Source organism: Oncorhynchus clarkii, chromosome 7 (genome assembly GCF_045791955.1).
Source record: "Oncorhynchus clarkii lewisi isolate Uvic-CL-2024 chromosome 7, UVic_Ocla_1.0, whole genome shotgun sequence".
NCBI lineage: Eukaryota > Metazoa > Chordata > Actinopteri > Salmoniformes > Salmonidae > Oncorhynchus > Oncorhynchus clarkii.
In genome coordinates, this window is record NC_092153.1 from 38,974,570 (window position 1) to 39,002,537 (window position 27,968).

The 27,968-nt window shown below is 42.1% G+C and overlaps 2 protein-coding genes across 2 annotated transcripts in view; one reads left to right on the top strand and one right to left on the bottom strand.

The window, feature by feature from the left end:
- The window catches only part of LOC139414226 (chemokine-like protein TAFA-2), a 185,153-nt gene extending 176,004 nt beyond the window's left edge, over positions 1–9,149 (bottom strand). Inside the window, exon 1 of the mRNA XM_071162121.1 lies at positions 8,694–9,149. The gene's annotated coding sequence lies outside the window, so the exon portion shown is untranslated. The remainder of the gene's footprint in view (positions 1–8,693) is intronic.
- Positions 9,150–22,511: 13,362 nt separating this feature from the next.
- Positions 22,512–27,968, top strand: part of LOC139413266 (protein phosphatase, Mg2+/Mn2+ dependent, 1J) — a 49,360-nt gene continuing 43,903 nt past the window's right edge. Inside the window, exon 1 of the mRNA XM_071160448.1 lies at positions 22,512–22,928. Coding sequence (XP_071016549.1) covers positions 22,669–22,928 — 260 coding nt within the window. The 5' untranslated portion in view covers positions 22,512–22,668. The remainder of the gene's footprint in view (positions 22,929–27,968) is intronic.

Below are 27,968 nucleotides of genomic sequence, written 5' to 3' on the forward strand. Positions count from 1 at the left end.
GGAAAACATTCCACAGACATGTTTGTGACCAACAGATGCATATCTGTATTCCCAGTCATGTGAAATCCATAGATTAGGTCCTAATTTATTTATTTCAATTGACTGATTTCCTTATATGAACTGTAACTCAGTAAAATCTTTGAAATTGTTGCAGGTTGTGTTTATGTTTTTGTTCAGCATACATAACCAGAAAAAAAGATTTTGATCAAAGCGATGAACTGAAATGAAGTTGCCCTTCAGCTAATTCTATCTTCAGAAAGATAACAATACAACTATGGCTGATTTCTGTTTCTCATTCCCATCTTGTACCACAGATAGATAAAGGCGTATACACAGTCTCTGTACAATATATTTAATGACACGGGTAAATCTTTTTCATGATAGGCATTTCTTTGAAGTCCCAGCTCATCCGTAAAGGGATCTGATGATGAGAAACTTGAACAGTCTTTGTGTTAGGTCATGAAATCGACACCCCTTTCCTTTTTTTCCAGGTTGCTGTGGAGGATTCAATCCCCTAAACCAATTTATAGGAGAGTCTCTGAGTCACACCAGTTCATTTGAACTTGCAGTAAACAACCGCATGGACTCGAGCCCTTAAATGAGAGAATCATCAAATCAAATCAAATGTATTTATATAGCCCTTCGTACATCAGCTGATATCTCAAAGTGCTGTACAGAAACTTTGACATGATCCCAGGTTTTAATGCATCTTATTCCCTGAACTATAATCAGAGCTGGGTCGACTTCCCCCACCCTTTCTCAACAAAGAAATAACAAGCATAGAAAATAACAGGCTAATTTCGAAACCCCGTAATTCTAATTTTCTGCCCAAATTGCAGCCTCATGATTACAGGAATAAGGTGGAGCCTGACAACAGCAGCAGAAAGAGAAAGAAAAAAAAGTCTCTGCCAGGGAGCCTTTGGCGTTTCAGAAAAACAAATGACAAAATGACAGTTCTCTTCCTCCCAAAGGGAGCGCAGCGTAGAACTGGGCCTCTCCAAAGCTCCAATTCCCCAATCTAGGCCTTTCACAGGGATGATCGTAAAGGCTTGGAGAGTGAGATTGGGTTCTCTAGCCCTGCCTGCTGCCATGGAGAATGAGTTAATAGGAATCCACTGCAATGGTAAAGTATTGGGAGTGAGGGCTGCCAAATGTCGACATGCTCAAATGGGGCGAGTGGAGAGGGAGGGGATGGGGATAGGGATGGTAAGGGGATGGGGATAGGGTTGCCAGCGGTGCTGAAAGGCACCTCTATAGAAGGGCGAGTGAGCTCCTAAGCTGTCCTGAAGCTGCTGGGTATTCAGGGCTCAGACTCCAGCTGAGTGCTGAATGCTGTCCACTTCATGGGGCTGGATGGAGGATTCTCCTGCACACTCACTCCCCTAATTCCTTTATTGTACTGTAGTTCCTCATATGGTGGGGATTGGCAATAAGAGAAACTCAGTTACGTGGTCAAATCAGGGGTGAAAGTAGAATTCATTTATTCGCGTTACGGGACTTCAAGGACGTGCACCAAATTGTTTTATGGGCCTAATCATAGAATGACATATAGAACCCCTATTAATTCAATTCTGATCTCTATTGGCGTAGTCGTAAAGATCTGTCATATAACTTATAAAATGTATTACCTTTCATTTAGGGATAAACACAACCAGTCATAATGGTTTAATCTGACTGTTAAACAATCACTTCAAAGGGCTCCTTTACTAGGCTACCTGTGCACGTTCATCCACGAGCAACATATTTCCAGCCTCCAAACAGTAGTGAATGGAAAGGGACATCTGTTACACAGAAAAGTGTAATGACATTTGGCAAATGTCATTAGGGCAGAATTTATGCGTCCCGTGTGTCCGCGCGCGTCTCAGTGTCGGCCCCTCATCTCTGCCTTGACAAAATGCATTTTGGAGCGTAGGCTATACCACCCGTTTTCAAATCAATTAGCACATTTTTCATGCCTCTGACATGTGGTAATTATAAAAAGTGGAGTAATAGCCTACAGTTTTCTTGACATTTTGGTTTTAATTATTGTGATAGGGTCATGTTTTACCGGTACGGTGTACCCCCACTGTTTATTTTGCCGGGACGCCGTACCGGACCATACCACCTTACTTTCGCCGCTGGGTAAAAGGAATGGATTTTTTTATTTTACAGTATGTGCTGCTAGGTGGAAGTAGTGGAGCTATGGCAGAAAATGATGTCCTTCTTGCTTCATTTGACTTAACTGTGACCAAACACGAGTCGGTTGCCAAAAATGTTTTACAAATGTTGACAAACGTTGCAACCAAATACACATAGTGGGTTAGACGATATAACTTGGAATCTAAGTTCAAAACGGTAAAAAAAATCTGTTGAATGCAATGTGGCATCCTGCCCCCCCCCCCCCCCCCCCCCCCCCCCCCCCCCCCCCCCCGGGCACTGTGCAAGCTGTTTACCCGGCGTTTCACAACAATGCCATATGAACTTTACGTGATATGCCCCCGCAGGACTCCAATCTGCAGCCACATCAGGTACACTGGCTGGACAACAGATGCAACTGAGATCCGCTCCATTTTACAAACCTGTAACAAAGAAACCTGGAGTCCCTCCATTGCAAACGCAACACACCCTCACAATCTTACACACACACACACACACGCGCATTAGTAAAGTGACACCAAATAAGCATGAATAAATATAAGACAGAGTTGTGTTTCACAGTCGAATCTCTGAGGAACAGCCAGCAGCAGCCTGTCTTCCTTCACCGCTCTTTACCGTACGCAGCATGAGCATTAGCCCATAGTGACTGGGACACTGCTGGCTCCCAGGCAACCAATTTGTTTGTTTATTGTCTTGGTGTTTTGTTGCGGTTACAGTTCATTGCAGCCAGCCAAGCTTGGGCATGCTCCTTTAAATGGCATCTATAAACCATGGGATATGCTCCCCCCACCTCCTCACACAACAAAGCAGAGCGTACAGTGTCACGATGATGCTTCTGCTACTGCTGCTCTCTCGCTAGCCATGATGGAGCTTAGAAATTCTCCTGAAATGCTGTCGGATCCACCTCAGTGGTTCCACGGGGAGGCAGGACATGCTGTAGAACGTGATATATGACACACCTAAACTTATTAGCCCATGAAGAACACAGCTGGCAAGGCCTTGCACTGAAGTGCTTTGAACTGCTCAAATATGGTGCAATACTGTGGATAGCTGGCTGCCTTGTGAAGACCAGTGTTGAGGGTAATGCGTTACAAAAGTAGTGTGTTACCTAATCAGATTACTTTTAGGCGTAATGGTGTAAAATAACATGTTACATTTTGAAATTGGGTAATATTATTACAGTTACTTTGTCAAGCAACGCGTGTGTTACTTTCAGAATCATATCTCGACCAGGCGCGTCTCCATGATCTGATCTCGACTCGTTTCCTCGTTAATTCTCCAGCTGCAGAGAAAGGCTGCTTGGAGACATGTCATGACACCTGCTGTCCATAGAAATGTATAGAGGGTGCACTTCTGATCTTTGATCTCTGATCATTGATCACTTCTGTGTAGTAGGACATTGTAGTACTGTACTGATTTTGCTCATGAAAGTGACATTCAGCAGATGACGTTTGTAGGGTCAATTGAGGGGAAATACATAGGGTGTCCAATCAAAAACACATCTTTTGACAAATGGGTGAAATAATGTTATTTGCGTAGATACTCCTCTAAGAAAACCAATAGTCCAAACCTCATGTCTCTTCCATAATCGGTTCAAAGGTTATTGGAGTTTTTACCTTTCTATGAAAGACAGAATTAGCGTCACTAAATCAAATGGGCGCCAGAATGTTCATATTTTAAGATTTCATATTAATGCAAAATTCTGGTTATTTTTTCAAGGATTTCTCACAAAAACAAGCATATCTCTGTGAAATGTCAACGGAGTACTAAGCATACCGCAAGCTTTTTAATTTCAAAGCCTTTTACATTTAATTTTATTTGTGAAAATTGGGCTTTTTGTGACCCGCAGAAACAACTTTGCAGATGACCACCACAATGTGTAAAATCCTCAAGTCGCTGCAAGAAAACGGCACTAGAGCCCGGTGCTTGTTATTGGAGTATTAGGTTACGAAATCCAACTTTTTGGATCAGAAATTCCATCACCCTACCGTTCATGTACGTGTAAATCTTTCAAATGGTAAGTTGGTTTATCAAGGCTTTTTGACAACTCCAACAGTGCAATGTTTTCTTTTTTAAGATTATCTTTGGTTCTGGTTGCCTGAGTGTGACTGAGTAAGCTAATTGTACAAGTTCTGGCTGGACTTCACATGGCCTACATAAATGTGCAACATTCAGAAAATGCTAAATAGATATTTTGCTTGTCTCCTGCATGCAAACAGAGCACAGTCTCTTTCCATATTAATCTGACAGCGAAGAGCTGGAAGAGAACACAAATGCTGCCTAGGGGTTTCTCCTTAAAACTAGACACAAGCCTCTTATCCCTGATAGTCTCTTCTTCTATAAATCACCTGCGGTCTCATGCATATCAAGTGTTCACAGCTCCAGCTCTGTCTGCCTGCCACGCTCAGACTCCTCTATTTGTTGCCAATGTGACGGCTTCTTTAACCAAAAAAAATCAAAACATACAGCAGCCAGGGTATCTCTCACAATGTCTCTTTTAGCACCAGGACAATATCAGACCAAGAGAGAGAGAGAGCGTGTACAGACTATAAATGTACAGCTGTGCTGTTTCTTGTCTGACAACTGGATACTGAACAAATTTCAGTCCGCTTTTAGACCGGGGCCCAGTACTCTCACAGCTACCACACTGGTTGTAAATGATATTGTAAGAGTTTTGGATAAGAAGTTGAACGGTGTTGCTTTGTTTGTTGACCTGTCAAAGGCTTTCAATGCAGTTGATCATTATCTTCTGCTGAAAAGACTAACCTCACTGGGGTTGGCCTCAGATACATGTTAGTGGTTTAAGAATTATCTTCGTGATAGATTTCAAGCTATTATTGCAGATGGGGTAAAATCTGATTTTGTCACTGTTCACAAAGGAGTCACACAAGGTTCGATTTTCGGTCCTTTATTACTCACTATATAAAAAATGATATCTGTAACTCAGTGGAAAAACAATTCAACTTTAATTTCTATGCTGATGACACAGTACTATATGCCACAGCCCTATCACTCGCTCAAGCATTTACATTCCTGCAGTTTGACTTTCAATTGCTTCAAGATGCACTTGTAGATCTTAGGCGGGTGCTTAATTCAAGTAAAACTAAGTATATGGTATTTTCATGATCCAAAAGTATACAATTGGAAAATCTGAACATTGCTACCCATGATGGCTCTCTTTTGGAACGTGTTCCTACCTATAAATACCTTGGAATTTGGTTAGATGACAATCTCTCTTTTAGAACTCATGTAACTGAGCTGGTAAAGAAGCTGAAATTGAGAATTAGATTTTTTAATAGAAATAAATATTGTCTGTCATCACAGCACAGAAAGTAAATTGTGCAGGCCACTTATGTCAGTGCTTGATTATGGCAATATTTTATATATGCATGGATCAGCATCAGTACTGAAGAAATTGGATGCAGCTTTGCGCTTTGTTACTGGTGCAAACTTTTGCACACATCATTGCCTTTTGTACACTTCGGTTGGCTGGGACTTCCTGACTTTTAGAAGGGGCCAGACACTGGTTGATATCTGTCTCACAGAAACTTCCTAATTATCTTAACTAAAAAATCAAGGTGGTCAAACCAGGTGGTCTGACTCGGTCACATGACATGCTAGTGCTAGAGATACCCCGGAGTTAGGCAAAACCACATTTGAATATCATGCTCCACACTCATGGAATGAACTGCAGAGAGAACTCCAGTTAGATATGTTGGTACCTGTAAGACAGTTTAAATGCATATTACAATAACTTTATATTAAAAACTGTGGTTGCTTTTTTTGTAAATGTGTTTTTGATATAGAAGTGTATTTATTTGAATCATTTTAATCTCAATCTTGTACTTTTTATTTGTTTTAATTTTGTTTTGTTTTAAGTTCTTATTCATTGCTGTGTTGTTTTTATTGTTGGACCACAGGACACAACTGAACAAGAGACTCTGTCTCAGCTTGTTTCCCCTGTTTAAATAAAGCTTAATAAATCATATTTACCACTGAGAAAGGTTGAAATGGGTCTGCAAGAGCCATCCTCTATTTGATAGTACTGTAGCTTCACATTGGAGAATGGTCTTGGCCACACTGCTTATGACCACTCGAAGTCCATCCATGTCTGAGGAAGTCGGAAGATGACATGGAAACCAGCCACTAGAGGCAACAGTGAGCGCTGATACCTTCAAGTAGGTAAGCATCTGCCTCTGGTGCCAAAGGTTGCATGTTCAAATCCAGCCTATCCCAACCCTTAACTCTTACCTTAACCATTCAGTGTTAATGCCTGAATTTAACCTTAAACACTTCTAAATTTGACATTTTGAACAATTTCTAAATGTGATGTTTGAGAAACATGGACGAACGTCTAATTCTGACATGAGACTGTGAGACCTTGTTGCAAATATAACACTGCACCGAGTTACAGTGCAATCATCACCACTTTCATCACACATCTAGCTAGTACAGATTTGGAACAAATGGGGCCAACGTAGGTGTCCCAATTTGACCAAGTTTCACTTTTACAGGATAATTGGCCAAAGGGGAGAGCCTAATTGGATCAAACCCTATCATAGACACCTCAACAACCAACCCAGCATCCAAACCCACAAACCCAATCCATTCTCATGAATTGTCCAGCATTGTTTACATCCAGTGCAGTTGAACTGTCCCAGGGTGGCCTTTGCTCCGTCTGTCAGCAATACAATAACACAGTCCAATAAAAAAAAAACTCAGAACAACAGCGGGACCACAAGCAACTCCGGGGGCTACATACGGCAATCTATAAAACACTGTAAAGGGTTCCCTGTCAGCGGGTGTGAAAGGGAAGATCTACACCTCCTCTGACTCTCTGGAGGGACTTCAATTAATCACAGCAGAGTTGTATCGTCGCTGCGCAACAGGAGCCGTAAGGTTATTGCCATCTGTGTTCCACAGAATGAAATTAGGTGATAGCACTAATTGCAGATAGACAGTTGACCGCACAACGCATGTCAGGGGGATGAAGGACATATGGACGGATGAAGGACATATGGATGAATAGAGAACTAGGAAGGAGGAGATAGACAGAGATAAAGAGGATGTGGAGAAAGGAGGGAGAGAGAGAGAGAGAGAGAGGATGTGGAGAAAGGAGAGAGAGAGAGAGAGCGAGAGAGAGAGAGGGGGAACGTGCACCACTGTTCTGTGTGTGGTGGCATAATCATGAATATCTACAGGGGCAGACAAGGAAAAGCAAGGCTGATTAGCTCTGAGGACAGTGCTTGTGTCACCAAAACACAAATCCACAATCCTCTGTCTCCTTAATCAGACAGCTGCTTTGTTAGAGCATGAAGAGAAAGGATAAAAATCACATTTAAAGCACATACTGTGAATAGTCAGATCTAATGCCGCCTCCAATGTGCAGTGTGTCTTAGCATAAGGAGCTAAGCTTTTCCTAGTTGTCAACACACAAATTGTTTTGGGTCCACTAAGGCTTGGCCTTCTGGTACTAATACCATTTGTTCTAGAACAAATAACTTTTGAGAAACAATAGATTTGATTTTAAATGTATCAAAAGCTTGATTTTGAGTTGAATGTTTAAAAACAAAGGCATTAGTCATATGAGTCATATGTCTCGGTGTTAAGCTTTTTCATAGCAGTTTTAGCGTCAAATATTCCCTGAACTGCACCTCAAAAATTGTGTTGCACACACAGAGACAGAGCGAGAGCGAGACAGAAAGAAAGAGAAAAATACATCTGCCATTGCATGCTGTATTTATTCGAATTTCTTTAATAAAACAGCCTCAGTTATGAGATTCACCTTATGAGTGAAGTTATCCCCTCACAGACCTTCAATTAGTTGTACTGGAGCAGCACCAGGACCTGTGCCATACACTGGGGGGAAAATGACTTCATATTTCTTTTCATTTCATTATTGAAATGAAACCCATCACAACTCATGTACAGTATCAGTGAACACGGGGAGAAATAGAAGTGTTAATAACCATGTGCCAACTTTCGATCCTCACATTTCATACACATTCTGTAGGCTACTATGCGGCTATCTATAAGGAACACTATGTTTTACGTACAGGCTAAAGAGAAGAAACCAATACCAACACCTTGCTGGATTACATTAATTTAGACCAACGTGAACCCGTATTGTCATCAACCATTATTTATAGCGACTGTATTGGTTTGGATCCCTATCTGTGACAGTATATTACATGCATCCCTTTTACAAATAAAGCACTTCAAATTATACTGTAGTTTTCACAAACAAACCTAATAGTAGCCCGAAATAAGGATATGTGAACATCGGTGAGATTGGCTTTAAAATTCAGTACGTAGCAAAGTCTAATTTTGTAAGTATGTAGAAATGGCTGTAAATGCATATATTCTGTCCACAGAATGCGTTATCCATACCGTGCACATACGTGTTATGCTTTTGAAAATAAAGATCACAATAAGCACTTGCGTTCATTATTAGGATATATAAAACACCAAGTAGCCTAGATTATTTTCACATTAGCAAAATTATGTAGCCTAGATAAATTAAATATAATATATATTTATAAAGACCCATAGCCTACCTGTCGTTGTGCTGTCAATTAATCCCGTGAAATGCCCCTTTCATTTGCTTTCCATTGTCAAAAACAAAACCAGGATAATGTTAAAGAAATACCATATCCTTATCGCATGAAGGTGCCCACCATGACAAAAACATAACCTAGGACAATTATGTAGAAATAAAGCTTTCCGAGCGCACAAATCCCCGAGTCGAGAGAAGTCTAAAATGTATTGCATAGACTTTAAAGCTCGACCGGACCCCCGGCTTGATCAGTAGACTGGAAAGCAACTGGAGATCTTCTAAAGTTCCAGGTCCTTTTGCGCTTTTTCAGAACTTCCCAACCGCAAAAGGGCGACAGCTTGGAAGCAAAAACGTATAGTCAATCATTGTTTCTCCAGAACATATTAGTATTGTTGCAATTCACCCAGTATTGTTTTGTTAACTTGTTGTGGGTGTGTTTCTTCGCCGTTCCAGACGAGGCATTTGAGATGAGGGGTCGGAGCGTTAGCAACGGGAGGCAGAGCAGGATACGCACCTGAGACAAGTGTATTATTTCAAAACAACGTTACTTCAATGATTTGGCGCCACTCAGTGGCATTTTCACTTGCCGCCTTGGCGTCGTGCAATAGATGTATGATAAAGGGGCTAATAATAGGCTATGAGAGTTATCCCCTGAAATGTGATGGTTTATTGAAGATGTTATGTATCTATGATATGGTGCCAACGAAATTGCTACTGTCACATATTAAAATGAAATTAATGGCATATTATAAGACATGTATTACCATGTAGGCTAAATATAACTCTGAAAACCCTCAGATCTAGGTCTACTGTCAATTTGGGATGATGTTATCCCTGATGCACATAAACTCTGATTCGATGAGAAAACACACTTTTATTCATCAGCTTTTCCCTTTCAAATGTTTGAACTCATCCAAGCTAGTATGCTAATATACACTGCATGTATAACACATTTCAATAATAGCCTTTAGGAAGCCCAAAGGAAAGTAGAAAAGAGCATTCTCAGACTTGGGCATTATCAGTTTGGAGGAAACTGATGAGATTAGAGGTTAAAAGAGGTGCCTCGGGCAGGCTGTAACACAAAGCAGTAAAAGGAAAAACTATTTGTTAGGATTTCAGAGAAGCCCTGAGTTTGTTTGTCTGCTTGAAAACATCTTCAGAGAGAAGCTGATGTATTCTGATATGCATTAGGTCCCTAACACACTCTCTAAGGTTGGGAGTACGCTCCCCGTTTCGCTCAGAGACTCACCCTCTCTCTCTCCTCCCAAAGCATTACCGCTCAGTCTAAAAAGCTTTCTCTTTAGTAATTGCATTATCTCTCTATTTCTCAAGCGCTGTCTGTTGTCTGCCTCAAAAGACAGGAATGGGCGGAATAATCAATATCCTGCTTTGAAATAGCCTGCGGAGAGAGGAGGCAAACATTTGGATTTGACTTTGATTGCTTTTGGACACCCTCAGAGTGTTATCATCATAAACTCAAGTCATCTACCTCTCAGAGATTGTGCGCACACACACACACACAAAGTGCACAGAGCCAGTGGGCAGGTCATGAAAATCACTGCATGACTGATGATTCGTGATTGGTGGTGGGGGCGGGGGTGACGTCTGGCCATTATCATTGACTAATGGTATTACATATACTCTGTGTCGTTATTGAAGGAACTTACTGACGGCATGGCCACATACATAGCATCACTCCTCACAGAATGCTTAATGCTTTTCCATTATGCCGTCATACAAAGGACCCTTCATCTAATCCTAGTCCTACAAATGCTTCAGTGTGACAACTACTCATCAGCTTGGTCATGATTTCTCGACTTGATAAACACGTGTCCATCAAAACACAAATCCTACCAGAAGGTGTAGTTTTAACAGGGAGCTTTGGATCCCCACCACAAACAAACTCACACACACACAAAAATAAACATAAATTAAAAGAGATTACCTCATTAATCTCCAGTGCTAATGTGTATTTACACAGTAAGTGGAGCAGAAGCTCATACCACGCACAGATTTCTGTGGACACACTGCACTCATGAAGTCATGCGATTCGATGGCTTCAACCATGAGGTAAGGCTCCACAAGCTGCATGGGGAGGAATGATCAATGCAATCCCAGCCCCCGAAGGCATACCCACACATCTTTATTATGGGCATACTTCACAGAGGCCCCAGCATAGGTCTTTATAAGCTGAACACATAGAGGGATAGCCATGGAGCCTCATGGCCATTCACTACTGTTCCTAATATCTGCCGGGGTCAAATAACGGGCAACTTTTGTAGCTAAAGCAAATTCCATGGGGATGCTATAATATGTACATTTGACATCTCAGTGAAGGACATTAGCTCTGAATAATAGTGATAGTAGTGAGTAGATCTGCAAACTGGGACTAATGAGTCTTCTGTGTGACCCCTCATACACTGTCAGCCCCCGCTGTCTCTCGCCTTGAGAAGGGGGGAAAAGAACACTGAAAAACTCCCGGGCCAAACAGGAGCAATGATTGTGGTGTCTCTGCTTAAAATAACAGGCCCTGTGAGTGGAGTAACCTCCTCGACTCCTCCCCAGGCAGTCCTCTGCCTGAACCCCTCCCTGTCTTCACCGTGGATGTGATGAAGACGGTGTGACGTCCAGTAGAAAAGTGCAGGAGGACAAATAGGAGGCATAATGGCTTCTGGGATGTAGCTGTCCATCAATTATTCAGCGGCAGCGTCAGTTAACCCTTACGGAAAACCCCATGATTTCACATGTGGAAAATGTGACATGTATCATTTCCACATTTTGCACATGTGAAACCATGTGTTTTTGGGACACTTCACATGTGATGATATTTCACATGTCAATTTTCACGTGATCACATAACCTTTCACAAATTTTCACAGATTTTATAGGTCATTCACCAGCAAACAAAAATGAGTAGTTTTGATACACAGACAGTGCTTTTAACATACTGTATGTACGTTGAAAACACTGTCGTATCTGACCACAGTCTGTATGTTAATTTATACAGTAATTATTGTTTAACATGTCCTTATCCGGGATTAGAACTCACAAGCTCTTGATTCATGGCATTCCAATTTTCCTGCTACGCTACCATGTCTGGGTTAGTAACTGATTTCACCTGTATTCCTACACTTTGGACTTCAAAGTACATCTCAGCTTAGTTTTAAAATACACTCAAGAAAATATATTTATATATTATAATAGTGATTCAGGAGTAACATAAAAAAAAGAATAATATGCCCCACCAACATTAGACAACTCTACAGAAAAAGTATACAGTCCATTAAATCAATGATGAGAAAATAGTCAGAATAACTGATAACTAAAATAGCAGTACAGGTGGCACTCTTTTGCTACGTGCAGATATCTATTATAGGTATTGAATGTGTGGGGGAATACTACAGACTGTGTCGCAGGAGAAAGATCAGCATACCTCAAATCCCAGGTGGGGTTATATGAACAGCGTACCACTTACTTTAAAAACCCCATACCATTTCATTGCTTACCAAGGTTTGGGATGGTTTGATCTTATGTGGATGTTAATGTGATAACATGATTTCACATTTGTAATGTCACATGTGAAGTGTTCCAAAAACACGTGTCACATGTGAAATATCACATATGAAGTGTTTGAAATTCGTTGAGAAACACCAATTGGAGTTCAAAAAACATTAAATAGATTTTTTTTTTTATTAATAATGTTTTGTTGTAAGTGTCAAAAATGCTGTTAGAGGTAATTTCCTTAGTAGGTGATGTCGGAGTTCAGGGATGATGCCGCGTTCACGTGCTAGTTGGAACTAGGAAACTTGAAAATATCCGACTTGCTAATTGGTTGTTAGCAAGTCGGAAATTTCAATGAGAAACGGTGATTGGCTAATTGATGCACTACAAGCAAAACAAATATTCTACAAAAATGACAATTTTGTCAATAACTCTGTGCATTTGCATGACAATTAATACTTACCCAAAATGCCATAAATCGACACAGCCCTAGTTTGGAGTTACCTTTATAGCTAATAGGCTGTGTCAGAATTTACACTTCATCCAATTATAATGATGGGAGGTCAAAATAACATAATGGGGGTTCCCTGGGTTGCCGGGTGTGGCTGAAATGGCTGAATCCACTCATTTGAAGGGGTGTCCATACACATTGGTATATATTTAACAAGGCTGCAGAACTGACAGTATAAAAACGTAATGTTTATGAACAAAATACAACAGAGCACATTAACTGGGATGACATTCCCTGTCATGTGAGACCAAAAGGAGCTAGCAGAAAGCCACACCACCAATAAGCCACGCCTGCAATCTTCTGATAGGCTGTTGCTGCTGCTCTATACAGTACCCTTGGGGAAAGCATTCAGACCACTTGACTTTTTCCACATTTTGTTAGGTTACAGGCTTCTTCTAAAATGTATCAAAATTGTTTTTTACCCATCATCATAAAAAAAATGGAAATATCACATGTACACAAGAATTCAGACCTTTTACTCAGTACCTTGTTGACACACCTTTGGCAGCGATTACAGTCTCGGGTCTTCTTGGGTATGGCGCTACAAGCGTGGCACACCTGTATTTGGGGAGTTTCTCCCATTCTTCTCTGCAGATCCTCTCAAGCTCTGTCAGATTGGATGGGGAGCGTTGCTGCACACCTATTTTCAGGTCTCTCCAAAGATGTTTGATCGGGTTCAAGACTGGGCTCTGGATGGGCCACTCAAGGACATTCAGAGACTTGTCCCGAAGCCACTCCTGCGTTGTCTTGGCTGCTTAGGGTCGTTGTCCTGTTGGAAGGTGAAACTTCGCCCCAGTCTGAGGTCCTGAGCGCTCTGGAGCAGGTTTTTATCAAGGTTCTCTCTGTTCATCTTTTCCTCGATCCTGACTAGTCTCCCTGTCCCTGCCACTGAAAAACATCCTCACAGCATGATGCTGCCATCAAATGCTTCACCATAGGGAGGGTGCCAGGTTTTTTCCAGATGTGACGCTTGGCATTCAGGCCAAAGAGTTAAATCTTGGCTTCATCAGACCAGAGAATCTTGTTTCTCATGGTCTGAGAGTCTTTAGGTGGCTTTTGGCAAACTCCGAGAGGGCTGTCGTGTGCCTTTTAATGAGGAGTGGCTTCCGTCTGGTCACTCTACCACAAAGGCTTGATTGGTGGAGTGCTGCAGAGATGATTGTCCTTCTGGAAGGTTTTCCCATCTCCACAGAGGAACTAGAACTCTGTCAGAGTGACTATTGGGTTCTTGGTCACCTCACTAACCAAGATCCTTCTCCCCCTATTGCTCAGTTTGGCCAGGCGGCCAGCTCTAGGAAGAGTCTTTCTTGGTGTTTCCGAACTTCTTCCATTTATGAATGATGGAGGTTACTGTGTTCTTGGGGACCTTTAATGCTCTAGAATGTTTTTGGTACCCTTCCCCAGATCTGTGCCTCGACACAATCCTGTGCCATCAGAGACTCTGGGTTCGCGCCCAGGCTCTGTCGTAACCGGACGCGACCTGGAGGTCCGTGGGGCGACGCACAATTGGCCTAGCGTCGTCCGGGTTAGGGAGGGCTTGGTCGGTAGGGATGTCCTTGTCTCATCGCGCACCAGTGACTCCTGTGGAGGGCCGGGCGCAGTGTGCGCTAACCAAGGTTGCCAGGTGAACGGTGTTTCCTCCGACACATTGGTGCGGCTGGCTTCCGGGTTGGATGCACGCTGTGTTAAGAAGCAGTGCGGCTTGGTTGGGTTGTGTATCGGAGGACGCATGACTTTCAACCTTCATCTCTCCCGAGCCCGTACGGGAGTTGTAGCGATGAGACAAGATAGTAGCTACTAAAACAATTGGATACCACGAAAAAGGGGTAAAATTAATTTTAAAAAATATATGCTAATGAACCCCACCAGTACATTACCTCCACCTATCAAAGTGCAGTGATGATTGTACCTTATATTCAAAAGTTAGAAAAAGTTAGTTAGAAAAATGGCCCATTATACCTACAAGGTACCGAACTGTGAGTTCATATATGTACACTGAAAAATAATATAAATGCAAAGTACTGGTACCATGTTTCATGAGCTGAAATGAAAGATCCCAGAAATGTTCTATGAGCTGAAAAAGCTTATTTCTCTCAAATTGAGCACAAATGTGTTAACATCCCTGTTAGTGAGCATTTCTCCTTTGCCAAGATTTTCCATCCACCTGACAGGTGTGGCATGTCAAGAAGCTGATTAAACGGCCTGATCATGACACAATTGCACCTTGTGCTAGGGACAATAAAAGGCCACTCTAAAATGTGTAGTTTTGTCACACAACACAATGCCCCAGATGTCTCCAATTTTGAGGGATCGTGCAATTGTCATGCTGACTGCAGGAATGTCCACCAGAGCTGTTGCCAGAGAATTGAATGCTAATTTCTCTACCATAAGCCGCCTCCAACGTGGTTATAGAGAATTTGGCAGTACGTCCAACTGGCCTCACAACCGCAGGCCACGTGTATGGCATTGTGTGGGCGAGCGATTTGCTGATGTCAACGTTGTAAACAGAGTGCCCCATGGTGGCGGTATGGTATGGGTATGCATGGACAACGAACGCAATTGCATTTTATCGATGGCAATTTGAAAGCACAAAAATACTCGATGAGATCCTGAGGCCCATTGTCGTGCCATTCATCCCACCATCATCACCTCATGTTTCAGCATGATAATTTACGGCCCCAGTTCTTCCATGGTCTGCATTCTCAGCAGACATGTCAACCACGGAGCATGTTTGGGATGCTCTGGATCGACGTGTACGACAGTGTGTTCCAGTTCCCGCCAATATCCAGCAACTTCGCACACACATTGAAGAGGAGTGGGACAACATTCCACAAGCCACAATCAGCAGCCTATGCGAAGGAGATGTGTTGCTCTGCATAAAGCAAATGGTGGTCACACCAGATACTGACTGGTTTTCTGATCCACAACCCTACCTTTTTTGAAGGTATCTGTGAAATCCATAGATTAGGGCCTAAGTAATTTATATAAATGTACGGATTTCCTTATATGAACTGTAACACAGTAAAATATTTTATATTGTTGCATGTTGCGTTCATATTTTTGTTCAACATACCTGTGAAGTGTACCTTTGACCTTTTTGTAAGCCAGGGAACAACACTCTAGTGGACCCTAACCATATCCTTATTTTTTAAATATGTATTTATTTATGTTCCAAGTAATAAGTACAAACCTCATGGCACGACAGAAACATTGAATGCTCTCCCAACCAAGAGGTTGCAAGTTCTAAGTGTGCACTGTTACGTTGTTGGTGATAATTGGACAATTATTAACTTGATTCTGGGCAGCTTTTCGCAAAGTCAGAAATGCATTCTTGCCAATAAGTCTGTCCATACCTTTTTGTTGCTGAACAAGCAACCTAGTGGTTTAGCTGCACTGGAGCTGTCACTGCCGTCTTCCTGGAAGGAATAAGTGGACCAAAGTGCAGCGTGGTGAGTGTACATTTTCATTTTTATTTAAAATGTCACCAACAAACGAAGAAACAACCGTGAAGCTTATGGGGCTATAGTGCCACTAACAAAGATAACTACCCACAATCAAAGGAGGGAAAAAAAAGGCTACCTAAGTATGATTCCCAATCAGAGACAACGATAGACAGCTTTCCCTGATTGAGAACCATACCGGTCAGAACACAGAAACAAAGAAACATAGAAAACAAAACATAGAATGCCCACCCTGACCTAACCAAATAGAGAAATAAAACGACTCTCTAAGGACATGGCGTGACAGGAGCAGTACATTTCAGGTTGCTCCAGACAAAGAGGTTGAGTTCAAATCCCATTTAAGGCTAAGTCAGAATTGTGGTCACAGTACAAAATCATTGAAGATTTTACAGTAATTTAAATCAGCATAGACAGGTTGCTTGTTCAGCAACAAAACCATCACGTGTAAAACAGAAGGGGCTTAGATCTCCAAATGTTGTTTTTTAAATAGATTGTTGTTGATTAGCTAGCTAACACATTTTTGCTCTATTAGCATTTGCATGAAATAAGTCAAAACAAAAACAAGACAAGACATCAAGAACAAAAAAAAACTGGCTGAAACAAGCCACCTACCATTCTCCATATGGCAGCTTCTTGTCATTGTTGCTAGCTATCTGACTATTCAGAATCATAACAACGCACTGCTTTTGGCAACATCGATGCGTACGCATCATTTTGGCGACGTTGTCAGCAAACCCATTTATACAGCAGCATACTGGTCATTTTATAGATACATTTACTTTATATTTACTGCACCTCAAGAAGTTCAGAAATCTATGAATGGGAATAAATATATAGAGAATCTCCATTAAACATCGACCCGGTGGTGCAGGAGGATCTGCAGCTGGCTAGCAACCAGGAGGTTGTGAGTTCAAATCCCAAGTGAGGTTAAGTCTCAAGCAATCTGCATACAGTCCGTTGACACTTTATGTTATCATGTGGCTTCACATGTTGTCAAATGTTATCACATTAACTTCACAAATGATATGAGATCACGTGTTCACGTGTGAAATTCATGTGGTTTATCCGTAAGGGAGTGCCCCTTGACTCAACAGATCGGCAGACTCACTGACACCTGTTTTTCTCGTGTCATTTTTACCAAAGATAGAGGACACTCAGAAGAAAGGCAGAGAGAGGCATCAGGCTTCATGCCAGGTCTTTCCAAGTAGCTATTCCATCAAGATGCTGCAGCCTTGACTAATGGGTTTGCATCAAGGAGCATTGTAATGTACAGTAGTTTGCACTTTAACTACTTTTGCTCTCAGTGGCAATTCTCTCAACTGCAAGATTATGGAAAATAGAAGACTATGGAAGATATTGCTGCATTTTGTCATATAGAACCTAATATAAGGGGCAGCACCACCATACAGTCAATGCTATCAAATTTCAAGAGTTGTTCACCCATTTTACTTTTTATCAAAGGTAATGTAACGAAATGCTAAATAGAGGATGAAAAGTTGAAACAATCAGAAATGCTTGTGCTGTACTGATATGAAACCAATATGTCCTGGTTTGTGGAATTCATTCTAGTATCATTTATCAAAACCCACTGTGCCAGTGCTTCATATTGAATGAGGCTAAATTCAGAGACTAAGTTCCACCAATCAGACTGCAGTAAAATTATAAGATTGTGAATACTTACCGGTAACCTACTCAGTATTGCATCTGTATCTGTTAAAATAACTGTAGTGATTTGGATGAGCATATTTCAATACCAAATGCGATGATTAATTTACAGTTTAACCAGACAACATATTATTCAATGATGTACTGTAAATCGATCCAATAGGAACCACAGATAATTTGCACGGGACTTCCTATCATCTCATTCTCTGTCTTAACTCCCACACACACACACACCTCTCTCCCCTCTCTTTCTCTCTTCCCTCTCTTTCCCTCACTCACTCTCCCTCTCTTTCTCTGCTTCTCTCCCTCCCCATCTATCTCAAGTTGGCTTTACCTGATGGTCTTGGCTGCCTCTCCCAGAGCACACACCCACACAGAGAGAGCGAGGAGGAGATAAAAAAATAAAAAAAATGCACCTGTCATTCTCCCTGTTTCCAAATGATACAGCTCAGGTCTGGGGTTACACATTTGGGCCCAGTGGATCAGTCCTCCTGACAGACAAGTAGAGGGCCATTTATCAGCTCTGAGATTACATCTTCAATGCCAACCACAGCCAGTTGGTAAGCTGGGAGTAGTCTTAGACATGATAGATTATTTTTTTTTTTTAAATGGCTCTTCCTTAGAGACAGGCTAAAATTCTCATTTCGTTTTCTGATATTGTTTGCCAGTGTTGCTTCCTGGCATTGTTGGCAACCTCTACTCTGCGATTGCAAATTCACCAACAATGAACACAGCAACATAACCCCAGTTATTAGATATGGTAAACAAAAACATGCAATAAAATTATATGAATGCATCCTATTCAGCAAATTGCCATCAGGGATAACAACAGAAATGTTTTTGTGTACTCAGGTAATGTGGCTTGTATCCCTTCATACACACTTGGCTCAAATGGCCAAGTTGATTGGAGTGTGGTGTTTGTTTTCTACAAAAGAGTTGTGGGTTGAATTATTGCATGGGCCATTTTTATTATTTTTATTTCACCTTTATTTAACCAGGTAGGCTAGTTGAGAACAAGTTCTCATTTGCAACTGCGACCTGGCCAAGATTAAGTATAGCAGTGTGAACAGACAACACAGAGTTACACATGGAGTAAACAATTAACAAGTCAATAACTGTCACGCCCTGGTCTAAGTATTTTGTGTTTTTCTTCATGTATTGGGTCAGGCCAGGGTGTGGCATCGGGTTTTTTGTATTGTGGTGTGTTTTGTCCTGGGGTTCTGGTGTGTATGTATTGGGATTGTAGCTAGTGGGGTTATCTAGCAAAGTCTATGGCTGTCTGGAGTGGTTCTCAATCAGAGGCAGGTGTTTATCGTTGTCTCTGATTGGGAACCATATTTAGGCAGCCATATTCTTTGAGTTTGTCGTGGGTGATTGTCTCGATGTCCTTGTTTTGATGTTAGTTGACACAAGTATAGGCTGTTTTCGGTTTTAGTTTCGTTTATTGTTTTGTAGTGTTCGTGTTTACGTTTGTTTAAATAAACATGGATCGCAATCGACACGCTGCAGTTTGGTCCGACTCTCCTTCACTATATGAAAGCCGTTACAATAACACAGTAGAAAGAAAAAGAGAGTCTATATACATTGTGTTCAAAAGGCATGAGGAGGTAGGCGAATAATTACAATTTTGCAGATTAACACTGGAGTGATAAATGATCAGATGGTCATGTAGAGATATTGGTGTGCAAAAGAGCAGAAAAGTAAATAAATAAAAACAGTATGGGGATGAGGTAGGTAAAATTGGGTGGGCTATTTACTGATAGACTATGTACAGCTGCAGCGATCGGTTATCTGCTCAGATAGCAGATGTTTGAAATTGGTGAGGGAGATAAGTCTCCAACTTCAGCGATTTTTGCAATTCGTTCCAGTCACAGGCAGCAGAGAACTGGAACGAAAGGCAGACAAATGAGGTGTTGGCTTTAGGGATGATCAGTGAGATACACCTGCTGGAGCGCGTGCTACGGGTGGGTGTTGCCATCGTGACCAGTGAACTGAGATAAGGCGGAGCTTTACCTAGCATGGACTTGTAGATGACCTGGAGCCAGTGGGTCTGGCGACGAATATGTAGCGAGGGCCAGCCGACTAGAGCATACAGGTCGCAGTGGTGGGTGGTATAAGGTGCTTTAGTAACAAAACGCATGGCACATCTAGTTTGCTGAGTAGAGTGTTGGAAGCTATTTTGTAGATGACATCGCCGAAGTCGAGGATCGGTAGGATAGTTAGTTTTACTAGGGTAAGTTTGGCGGCGTGAGTGAAGGAGGCTTTGTTGCGGAATAGAAAGCCGACTCTAGATTTGATTTTAGATTGGAGATGTTTGATATGAGTCTGGAAGGAGAGTTTACAGTCTAGCCAGACACCTAGGTACTTATAGATGTCCACATATTCTAGGTCGGAACCATCCAGGGTGGTGATGCTAGTCGGGCGTGCGGTTGCAGGCAGCGAACGGTTGAAAAGCATGCATTTGGTTTTACTAGCGTTTAAGAGCAGTTGGAGGCCACGGAAGGAGTGTTGTATGGCATTGAAGCTCGTTTGGAGGTTAGATAGCACAGTGTTCAAGGACGGGCCGGAAGTATACAGAATGGTGTCGTCTGCGTAGAGGTGGATCAGGGAATCGCCCGCAGCAAGAGCAACATCATTGATATATACAGAGGGCCATATATTGCCTAATTTGAAGGCAGAGATGAGACTGTGGATAGTAGGTAACTGCCCTGCTCCACGTCCGTCCTGCCCTTTAGTTGTCAAGGAAGAAAGGTCCAGGAAAAGTCAGATCCGCTGCCACTCCATAATTCAAATATGTGGTAACTGCAAGTCTGTTTACAAGCGTCTGCTAAATAACGATTATGTTTCATTTTCATCTATTCATCAGCCAAACTGCTTCTCATCTCCTATACTCTGGCTCCCTCTATTGAGGAAATATTTACTCTACAATGCCCTAGAGTCATTTAAAAAAAACATTATTTAACTAGGTAAGTCAGTTAATTAAGAACACATTCTTATTTTACAATGACGGCCTACCCCGGCCAAACCCTCCCCTAACCCGGACGGCGCTGGGCCAATTGTGCCCCGCCCTATGGGACTCCCGATCACGGCCCAGTTGTGATACAGCCCGGGATCAAACCAGGGCCTGTAGTGACACCTCTAGCACGGAGATGCAGTGCCTTAGACCGCTGCGCCACTCGGGAGCTAACTCTGTAACTAATTACAGTGTAACTAAACAGTATAAGAGCACCACAACAGTCATACTTTTAGAGAAAATCAGTCTAAGATTAGGCTACCACTTTTAAATGAGCATAACACACATTTTTGGGATTATGTTTTTCTGACCTAAATATATGCATTACCCTAGACCTTGAAAAATATCAAGATTGTGGTGGAATTGGCAGTCCATCATAATAAACTCCTTGTAGTAGTGCATTCATTTGGGGGCTTTCTACTCTGGAACTTGGACCAGCAACTTTGCAGTTAGAGGACAAATGCACAAGCTACCTGCCCTGTGCCATAAAGGTCTATACCTGAATACAGGGAGGCAACACGATTCCCCATCTCTTGAGAAGTGGAGCCGTAATGGGAACATCAACATAAGCTAAATATGATGTGGCTGTCCATGGTACTGATTTCTCTGTGTGTGTGCCCAAGTAGAAAAAACATGTTGACTCACCCTACTTGTAGAGAAATGCCAACGACATCCTCCTCTTTCATGTTGCCTAAATGGTCTAGGACTCTGTCAAACTTTTATTTTTATCTATTTTAAATTGTTTGCTTTTAGTTTTTGTTGTCCTAGGCAGCCTGGCTAAAATACTTGCTCCCTAGCCTAACTTCCTTTCATGGGCAACGATATGCCAGGCCAGCTAGTTAACATTAGCATACTTATGCCTACATGTTGAACTTCCATTATCTTAGGCCAGGGGCATTATGTATTAATTTATGGTTGGATCAGAATCACCGTTATATTCATTGGCCAGTACAGAGAATTAAGTAAAAGTCCAAATCCCTATCTCCATACATGGTTAATTTAGGAAAGTGACGATTTTAGCAAGCCACCGGAACAATGAGATGCAACAAAGCAAGTGTTTTCTATCAGTAATGATGTTTGGCTTGTGATGTGATTGATGTGAAGCCAAATCCAAAATGGCTTCCCTTGACACTTTTGTGAGAAAGGACCATTCACAATTGAGATGACTCAGTTTAGCTCAACGCTCATTGGCTATTATTTTGTAGATGTTTTATCAAGGGAGGCCAAATGCTCATTGTATTCAACGCTAATGCCAGAAACAATGTCATACTCTTTCTGACCAGACAGTATCACATAGATACGCTACACATACACAGACAGAGGGGCGCTGTTTCGTTCGCTCGTATGCTTTAACCAGTTAGATACAATCAGCCGCATGCGAATTGAATGACATTAATGAGAGACGAAAAATACATTATTTTTTGATTATTTTTTGTAAATTGTTTTCGGAAGCCTGGCTTCCCTTTGCAAACATGAATACACGACACTGATAAATGATCAACAGCACTGCTCAAGAGTGATATTGTCTTCATTGTGACAGGGAATGGTTATTTTATGTCCAATCCAGACTGGCGCGCAATTTGCAGTGCGTATCCCCCCCACAACAGCGTTCACTAAACCCCTGCCTTCTGAGATGAGTATACGCACTGAGTGGGGAAGGGGTAGGCTATATTTTCAATGAGGAAAACAGTGTCTGTCAAACGTCACATGGGGCTGGGACCGATTGCTTCCTGAAATGCTGTTCATCGTTGTATTTTTTTTCCCACTACGGTACTAGTATTAGGCTTTTCATTCATTTCTGTATCGGTTTATTATTTCTTCCGCAATGATAAGCAAAGTCAAAAATGCGATGTCCACGCTGGTGGGTGGAATGATGCCCCACGGTCACAACCAGCACCACGGATCCGGGAACGTTCACCACCAGAATTGTCACCAGGACGGTCTGCCTCCACGGTTCCCCTACGGTCGACCTGAGTTTCTGGATCTTACACCAGAGCTTCTTCAATACTCGACAGAACATGCTTCTCGACCGGTGCTGACGTTGAAGAGAGACAGCAGGCTTCCCTGGCGGACGGGATACGCAGAGTGAGTGGTTTCTCGACGTGTCATTTATAGGGATTTACAAAAAATCCCAAACATTAAAATGCAACTGTCAGATTGAATGTTGTAGGCCAAGGATAATTTGCACTGTTGACAATAAACTGTTTCGTTTTGGGGTAGCTTTTTATGGAGAATATGGCCTCCGTGCTGCTATTGCAAATTCACCCGAGAGCACAGCTGCAACCTGGACTCAGGGGTAGACATAACATAGTAAACGTAAATCCAGGACACAACAATAAAAAATAAATTGTAAATCTTTATTTAACTAGGCAAGTCAGTTAAGAACAAATTCTTATTTTCAATGACGGCCTAGGGACAGTGGCTGTTCAGGGGCAGAACGACAGATTTGTACCTTGTCAGCTCGGGGATTTGAACTTGCAACCTTCCGGTTACTAATCCAACGCTCTAACCACTAGGCTACCCTGCCACCCCAATTAGTAGAATATGTTATGTTTTGTATGGTGTGTATTCATTTCTCGATGTCTGTCAATAATTTCTATGATATGTTACATATTACAATTCGTATGATATGCTACAAATTGCAATTTGTTGTGGCTAACATTAGCTAGGTGGCTAACATTACCTAGGCTAGGAATTATGGGTTAAGGTTAGGTGATAGGTTAAAGGGTTTTAAGGTTAGCGGAATGGTTAGCTAACATGCTAAGTAGTTGCAAATTAGCTAAAAAAGTAATAAGTAGTTGCTAAAATGCTGAACTGTCTGTGATGAGATTCAAACACGCAACCTTTAGGTTGCTAGAAATTCGAGTTAAAAGCCTACCACCCTATTTTCGTTTTTGCCTTAAGTAACCTTCTGTTTTATTTAACCGTATCAAGTAGCATATTATACTGATGAGTGTCTCGGATTAATATTTACTATATTACGTCTAGTCAATGACGCCAGGCTGCACAGGCTGCTGCTGCTGTAGCTGATGACGCTGTAGCAACCTATTGTGTGGTTACTTTAAAACGGTGAGAATCCCTCAATGTCCACTCACTGCATAGACTGACATTGCAACAATAATCAGCTACATATGTTGCAGTTTATTGTATCTAGTATTTAATAGGATCTCACATGTAGAACAAACAAAAACATTGAAATCCTACATACGTAGAGTAAGTGATCGTCTCCAGTAGTAGACTATCATAATCTGTCCACATCACTGTTATCATCCTTTTCTCTGGACACATTAATAGGACCATGTGCCTGTAAGCTATTCCGGTGGAAATTAGTATCTTATACGATAGGGGTAGACTGTGTACTAGGCCTACTGCTTGAATTTGTCAAAATACATTTTGTTTCTTTCATAAAGATTCAATAAGTCCCATAGTTGACACAAAAAAATGTAATGTAATGTAGCCAACGTGTTTTAGGCGTAAAGGCATGCTTGAAAGTAACAAAAGGGAGGGAGGGACAATTATCAACATTACTTGACATGAATGTCATACAAACTAATATCAAACATCATGCTAACTTTACCCCGGTACAGTTGAAAGGTAAGGTTGTCTCTGAACATGCAAAGTGCAAAGAACAGTTGACAAAGAGCACCTGTGTGGAAGTGTTTGAAAATGCATGTCAGTGTAGCCTACTCTTCATAAAACTGTAGCTACTGACTACAGCATATGAAGTGTCCAGTAAAAACCTATTTCTATGTAGCCTATCCATTCTACCCTATACAAATGTTTGTAGTTTATACGTAGTTTATATTCTCAGGAAGACATCCTGTGATATTGAGTTAGTCCTGCATGTTTCTACAACAGTACAAGCCTACCTGTGTTTCCAGCTACAATAAAGCAATAAACCATCTAATACAAAGCATGCAGTTCCTATCACCTCCCAAGGTAATTTCATTCACTCTATTGGGTAGAATGTGCTGCCTGGTTGATTCAGGGGAGAGGGGGAAAAAAACCTCTCAGCATCATTCCAGACCTGCCATCTCTCAAGAGGGGGAGTCAGTGGAGGCTGACTGGTGGATTCCTACATTTCCAGACCTAGGTGGGTTATACCATTGTATGAAACCCACCCCCGGCCGTCTCCTCAAAGACCCTGAGAAATAAATCTGAGAAAGAGCTGAGTCATCCAAGGGGTGAGACAGACAGAAATACAGGGGGGTTGCAATGAAGTGAAGAAGAAGCAGGGATTTTACAATTGCAGGCAGGATGAAAGAAAGGATTCTCACTCCCAAGCAGCAGCAGCATAGAACGAAGGCGAATGTAGGAAAATGCGTCACACAATTATTAAAGGGTTATTATACACAGCGTTTACGAAAACATGCATCATGGAGTCTGATTATTGTAAACAGCGTCATATATACAGAATCTCTTTATTTCACCAAACTGCAATTTGCTCTAAATTACGGACATTAAAAGTGTACATAGGCTACTGTACTTTCAGTATTGCCTATATTCTATTTTGCAATGGAGAAGAATGTAGTTGTTCTCTTCTTCGATGGAGAAATACTACATCCATCTCCTTCCCACTGTTTCTAAAGTGCAGTACAAACCACTGCTGTAATGGACCGAGTGGAAACAATGATCACACATCGACTCTGAACTCCCCAGTTGGAGGGAGAGTGCTGATCTGCACGGGTCAGTTTTTTGGAGTTGCACCCACCCCATGCCAGACACATCAATTCCGAGCTCCACCCGATACCTGACATCAGGATAGTTTTCTCCACAACCCGACCAACCCGCATAGATTTGTTTCCGAGAGCTGATACATTGTTTTTATGACTCCAAAACAGTAGGCTATTCCCATTCCCCGCATTAATTACACTTAACAAAAATACCAACGCAATATGCAAAAATGTCAAAGATTTTACTGAGTTACAGTTCATAAGGAAATCAGTCAATTAAAATAAATGAGGCCCTAATCTATGGATTTCACATGACTGGGAATACAGATATGCATTTGTTGGTCACAGATACCTTAAAAAAAGGTAGGGGCATGGATCAGAAAACCAGTCAGTATCTGGTGTGACCACCATTTGCCTCATGCAGAGTGACATCTCCTTCACAGAGTTGATCAGGTTGTTGATTGTGACCTGTGGAATGTTAACCCACTCCTCTTCAATGTGTGTACGAAGTTGCTGGATATTGGCGGGAACTGGAACACGCTAGCGTACACATCGATCCAGAACATCCCAAACATGCTCAATGGGTGAGTATGCAGGTCATGGAAGAAGTGGGACATTTTCAGCTTCCAGGAATTGTGTACAGATACTTGCAACATGGGGCCATGCATTATCATGCTGAAACATGAAGTGCTGGAGAACTTCCAATTTCCATAGATAAAATGCAATTGTGTTTGTCCATAGCTTGAGTCTGCTCATACCATAACCCCACTGCCACCATGAGGCACTCTGTTCACAATGTTGACATCCGCAAACTGCTAACCCGCCATACATGCTGTCTGTTATCTGCCCGGTACAGTTGAAGTCGTTTACGACGTCGAACGGCAGTCAGGTGTGACTGCCCGGCTCGAATCGATCTTATGTAGCAAATGTTTTTTTACATTGGATAAAAGTAGAGACTCAGGGCTAGAAAATGGTATATCATACACTACAGTTGAGGAACAATGGGAAAGCAATTCTGCTTTGAAAGTTGTTACACTTGTTGCCTCACTTTTGAGAAAATGGCCTTTGAATGTTTTGGTACACCTCCTGGAGAGCTATTCTTTGTCTACACACATTCAGCATCGTTCACACCCTCTTACGCTTTAGCCCCAGCCATCTCTAAGGGAGCCGTGTCTGAATCCTGGCTTAGGAAGGCCACCAACAATTCTGAGATTTCCATACCCAACTACAACATTTTCCGTCAAGATAGAACTGCCAAAGGGGGAGGAGCTAGCCTGCAAAGTTCTGTCATATTTTCCAGGTCTACACCCAAACAGTTTGAACTTCTAATTTTTAAAATGAATCTCTCCAGAAATAAGTCTCTCACTTTTGTCGCCTGCTATCGACCCCCCTCCGCTCCCAGCTGTTCCCTGGACACCATTTGTGAATTGATCGCCCCCCATCTAGCTTCAGAGTTCATTCTGTTAGGTGACCCAAACTGGGATATGCTTAACACCCCGGCAGTCCTACAATCTAAGCTAGATGCCCTCAATCTCACAAATCAAGGAACCCACCAGGTACAACCCTAAATCCCTAAACATGGGCACCCTCATAGACATTATCCTGACCAACTTGCCCTCCAAATACACCTCCGCTGTTTTCAATCAGGATCTCAGCGATCACTGCCTCATTGCCTGCATCCGCTATGGGTCCGCGGTCAAACGACCACCCCTCATCACTGTCAAACGCTCCGTAAAACACTTCTGCGAGCAGGCCTTTCTAATCGACCTGGCCCGTGTATCCTGGAAGGATATTGACCTCATCCCGTCAGTTGAGGATGCCTGGTCATTCTTTAAAAGTAATTTCCTCACCATCTTAGATAAGCATGCCCCGTTCAAAAAATGCAGAACTAAGAACAGATATAGCCCTTGGTTCACTCCAGACCCGACTGCCCTTGACCAGCACAAAAACATCCTGTGGCGGACTGCAATAGCATCGAATAGTCCCCACGATATGCAACTGTTCAGGGAAATCAGGAACCAATACATGCAGTCAGTCAGGAAAGCAAAGGCTAGCTTTTTCAAGCAGAAATTTGCATCCTGTAGCTCTAACTCCAAAACGTTTTGGGACACTAAAGTCCATGGAGAACAAGAGCAGCACCTCCCAGCTTCCCACTGCACTGAGGCTAGGTAACACGGTCACCACTGATAAATCCATGATAATCGAAAATTTCAATAAGCATTTCTCAACGGCTGGCCCTGCCTTCCTCCTGGCTACTCCAACCCCGGCCAACAGCTCCGCCTCCCCCGCAGCAACTGGCCCAAGCCTCCCCAGCTTCTCCTTCACCAGACAGCAGATGTTCGGAAAGAGCTGCAAAACCTGGACCCATACAAATCAGCTGGGCTAGACAATCTGGACCCTCTCTTTCTAAAACTATCCGCCGCCATTGTTGCAACCCCTATTACCAGCCTGT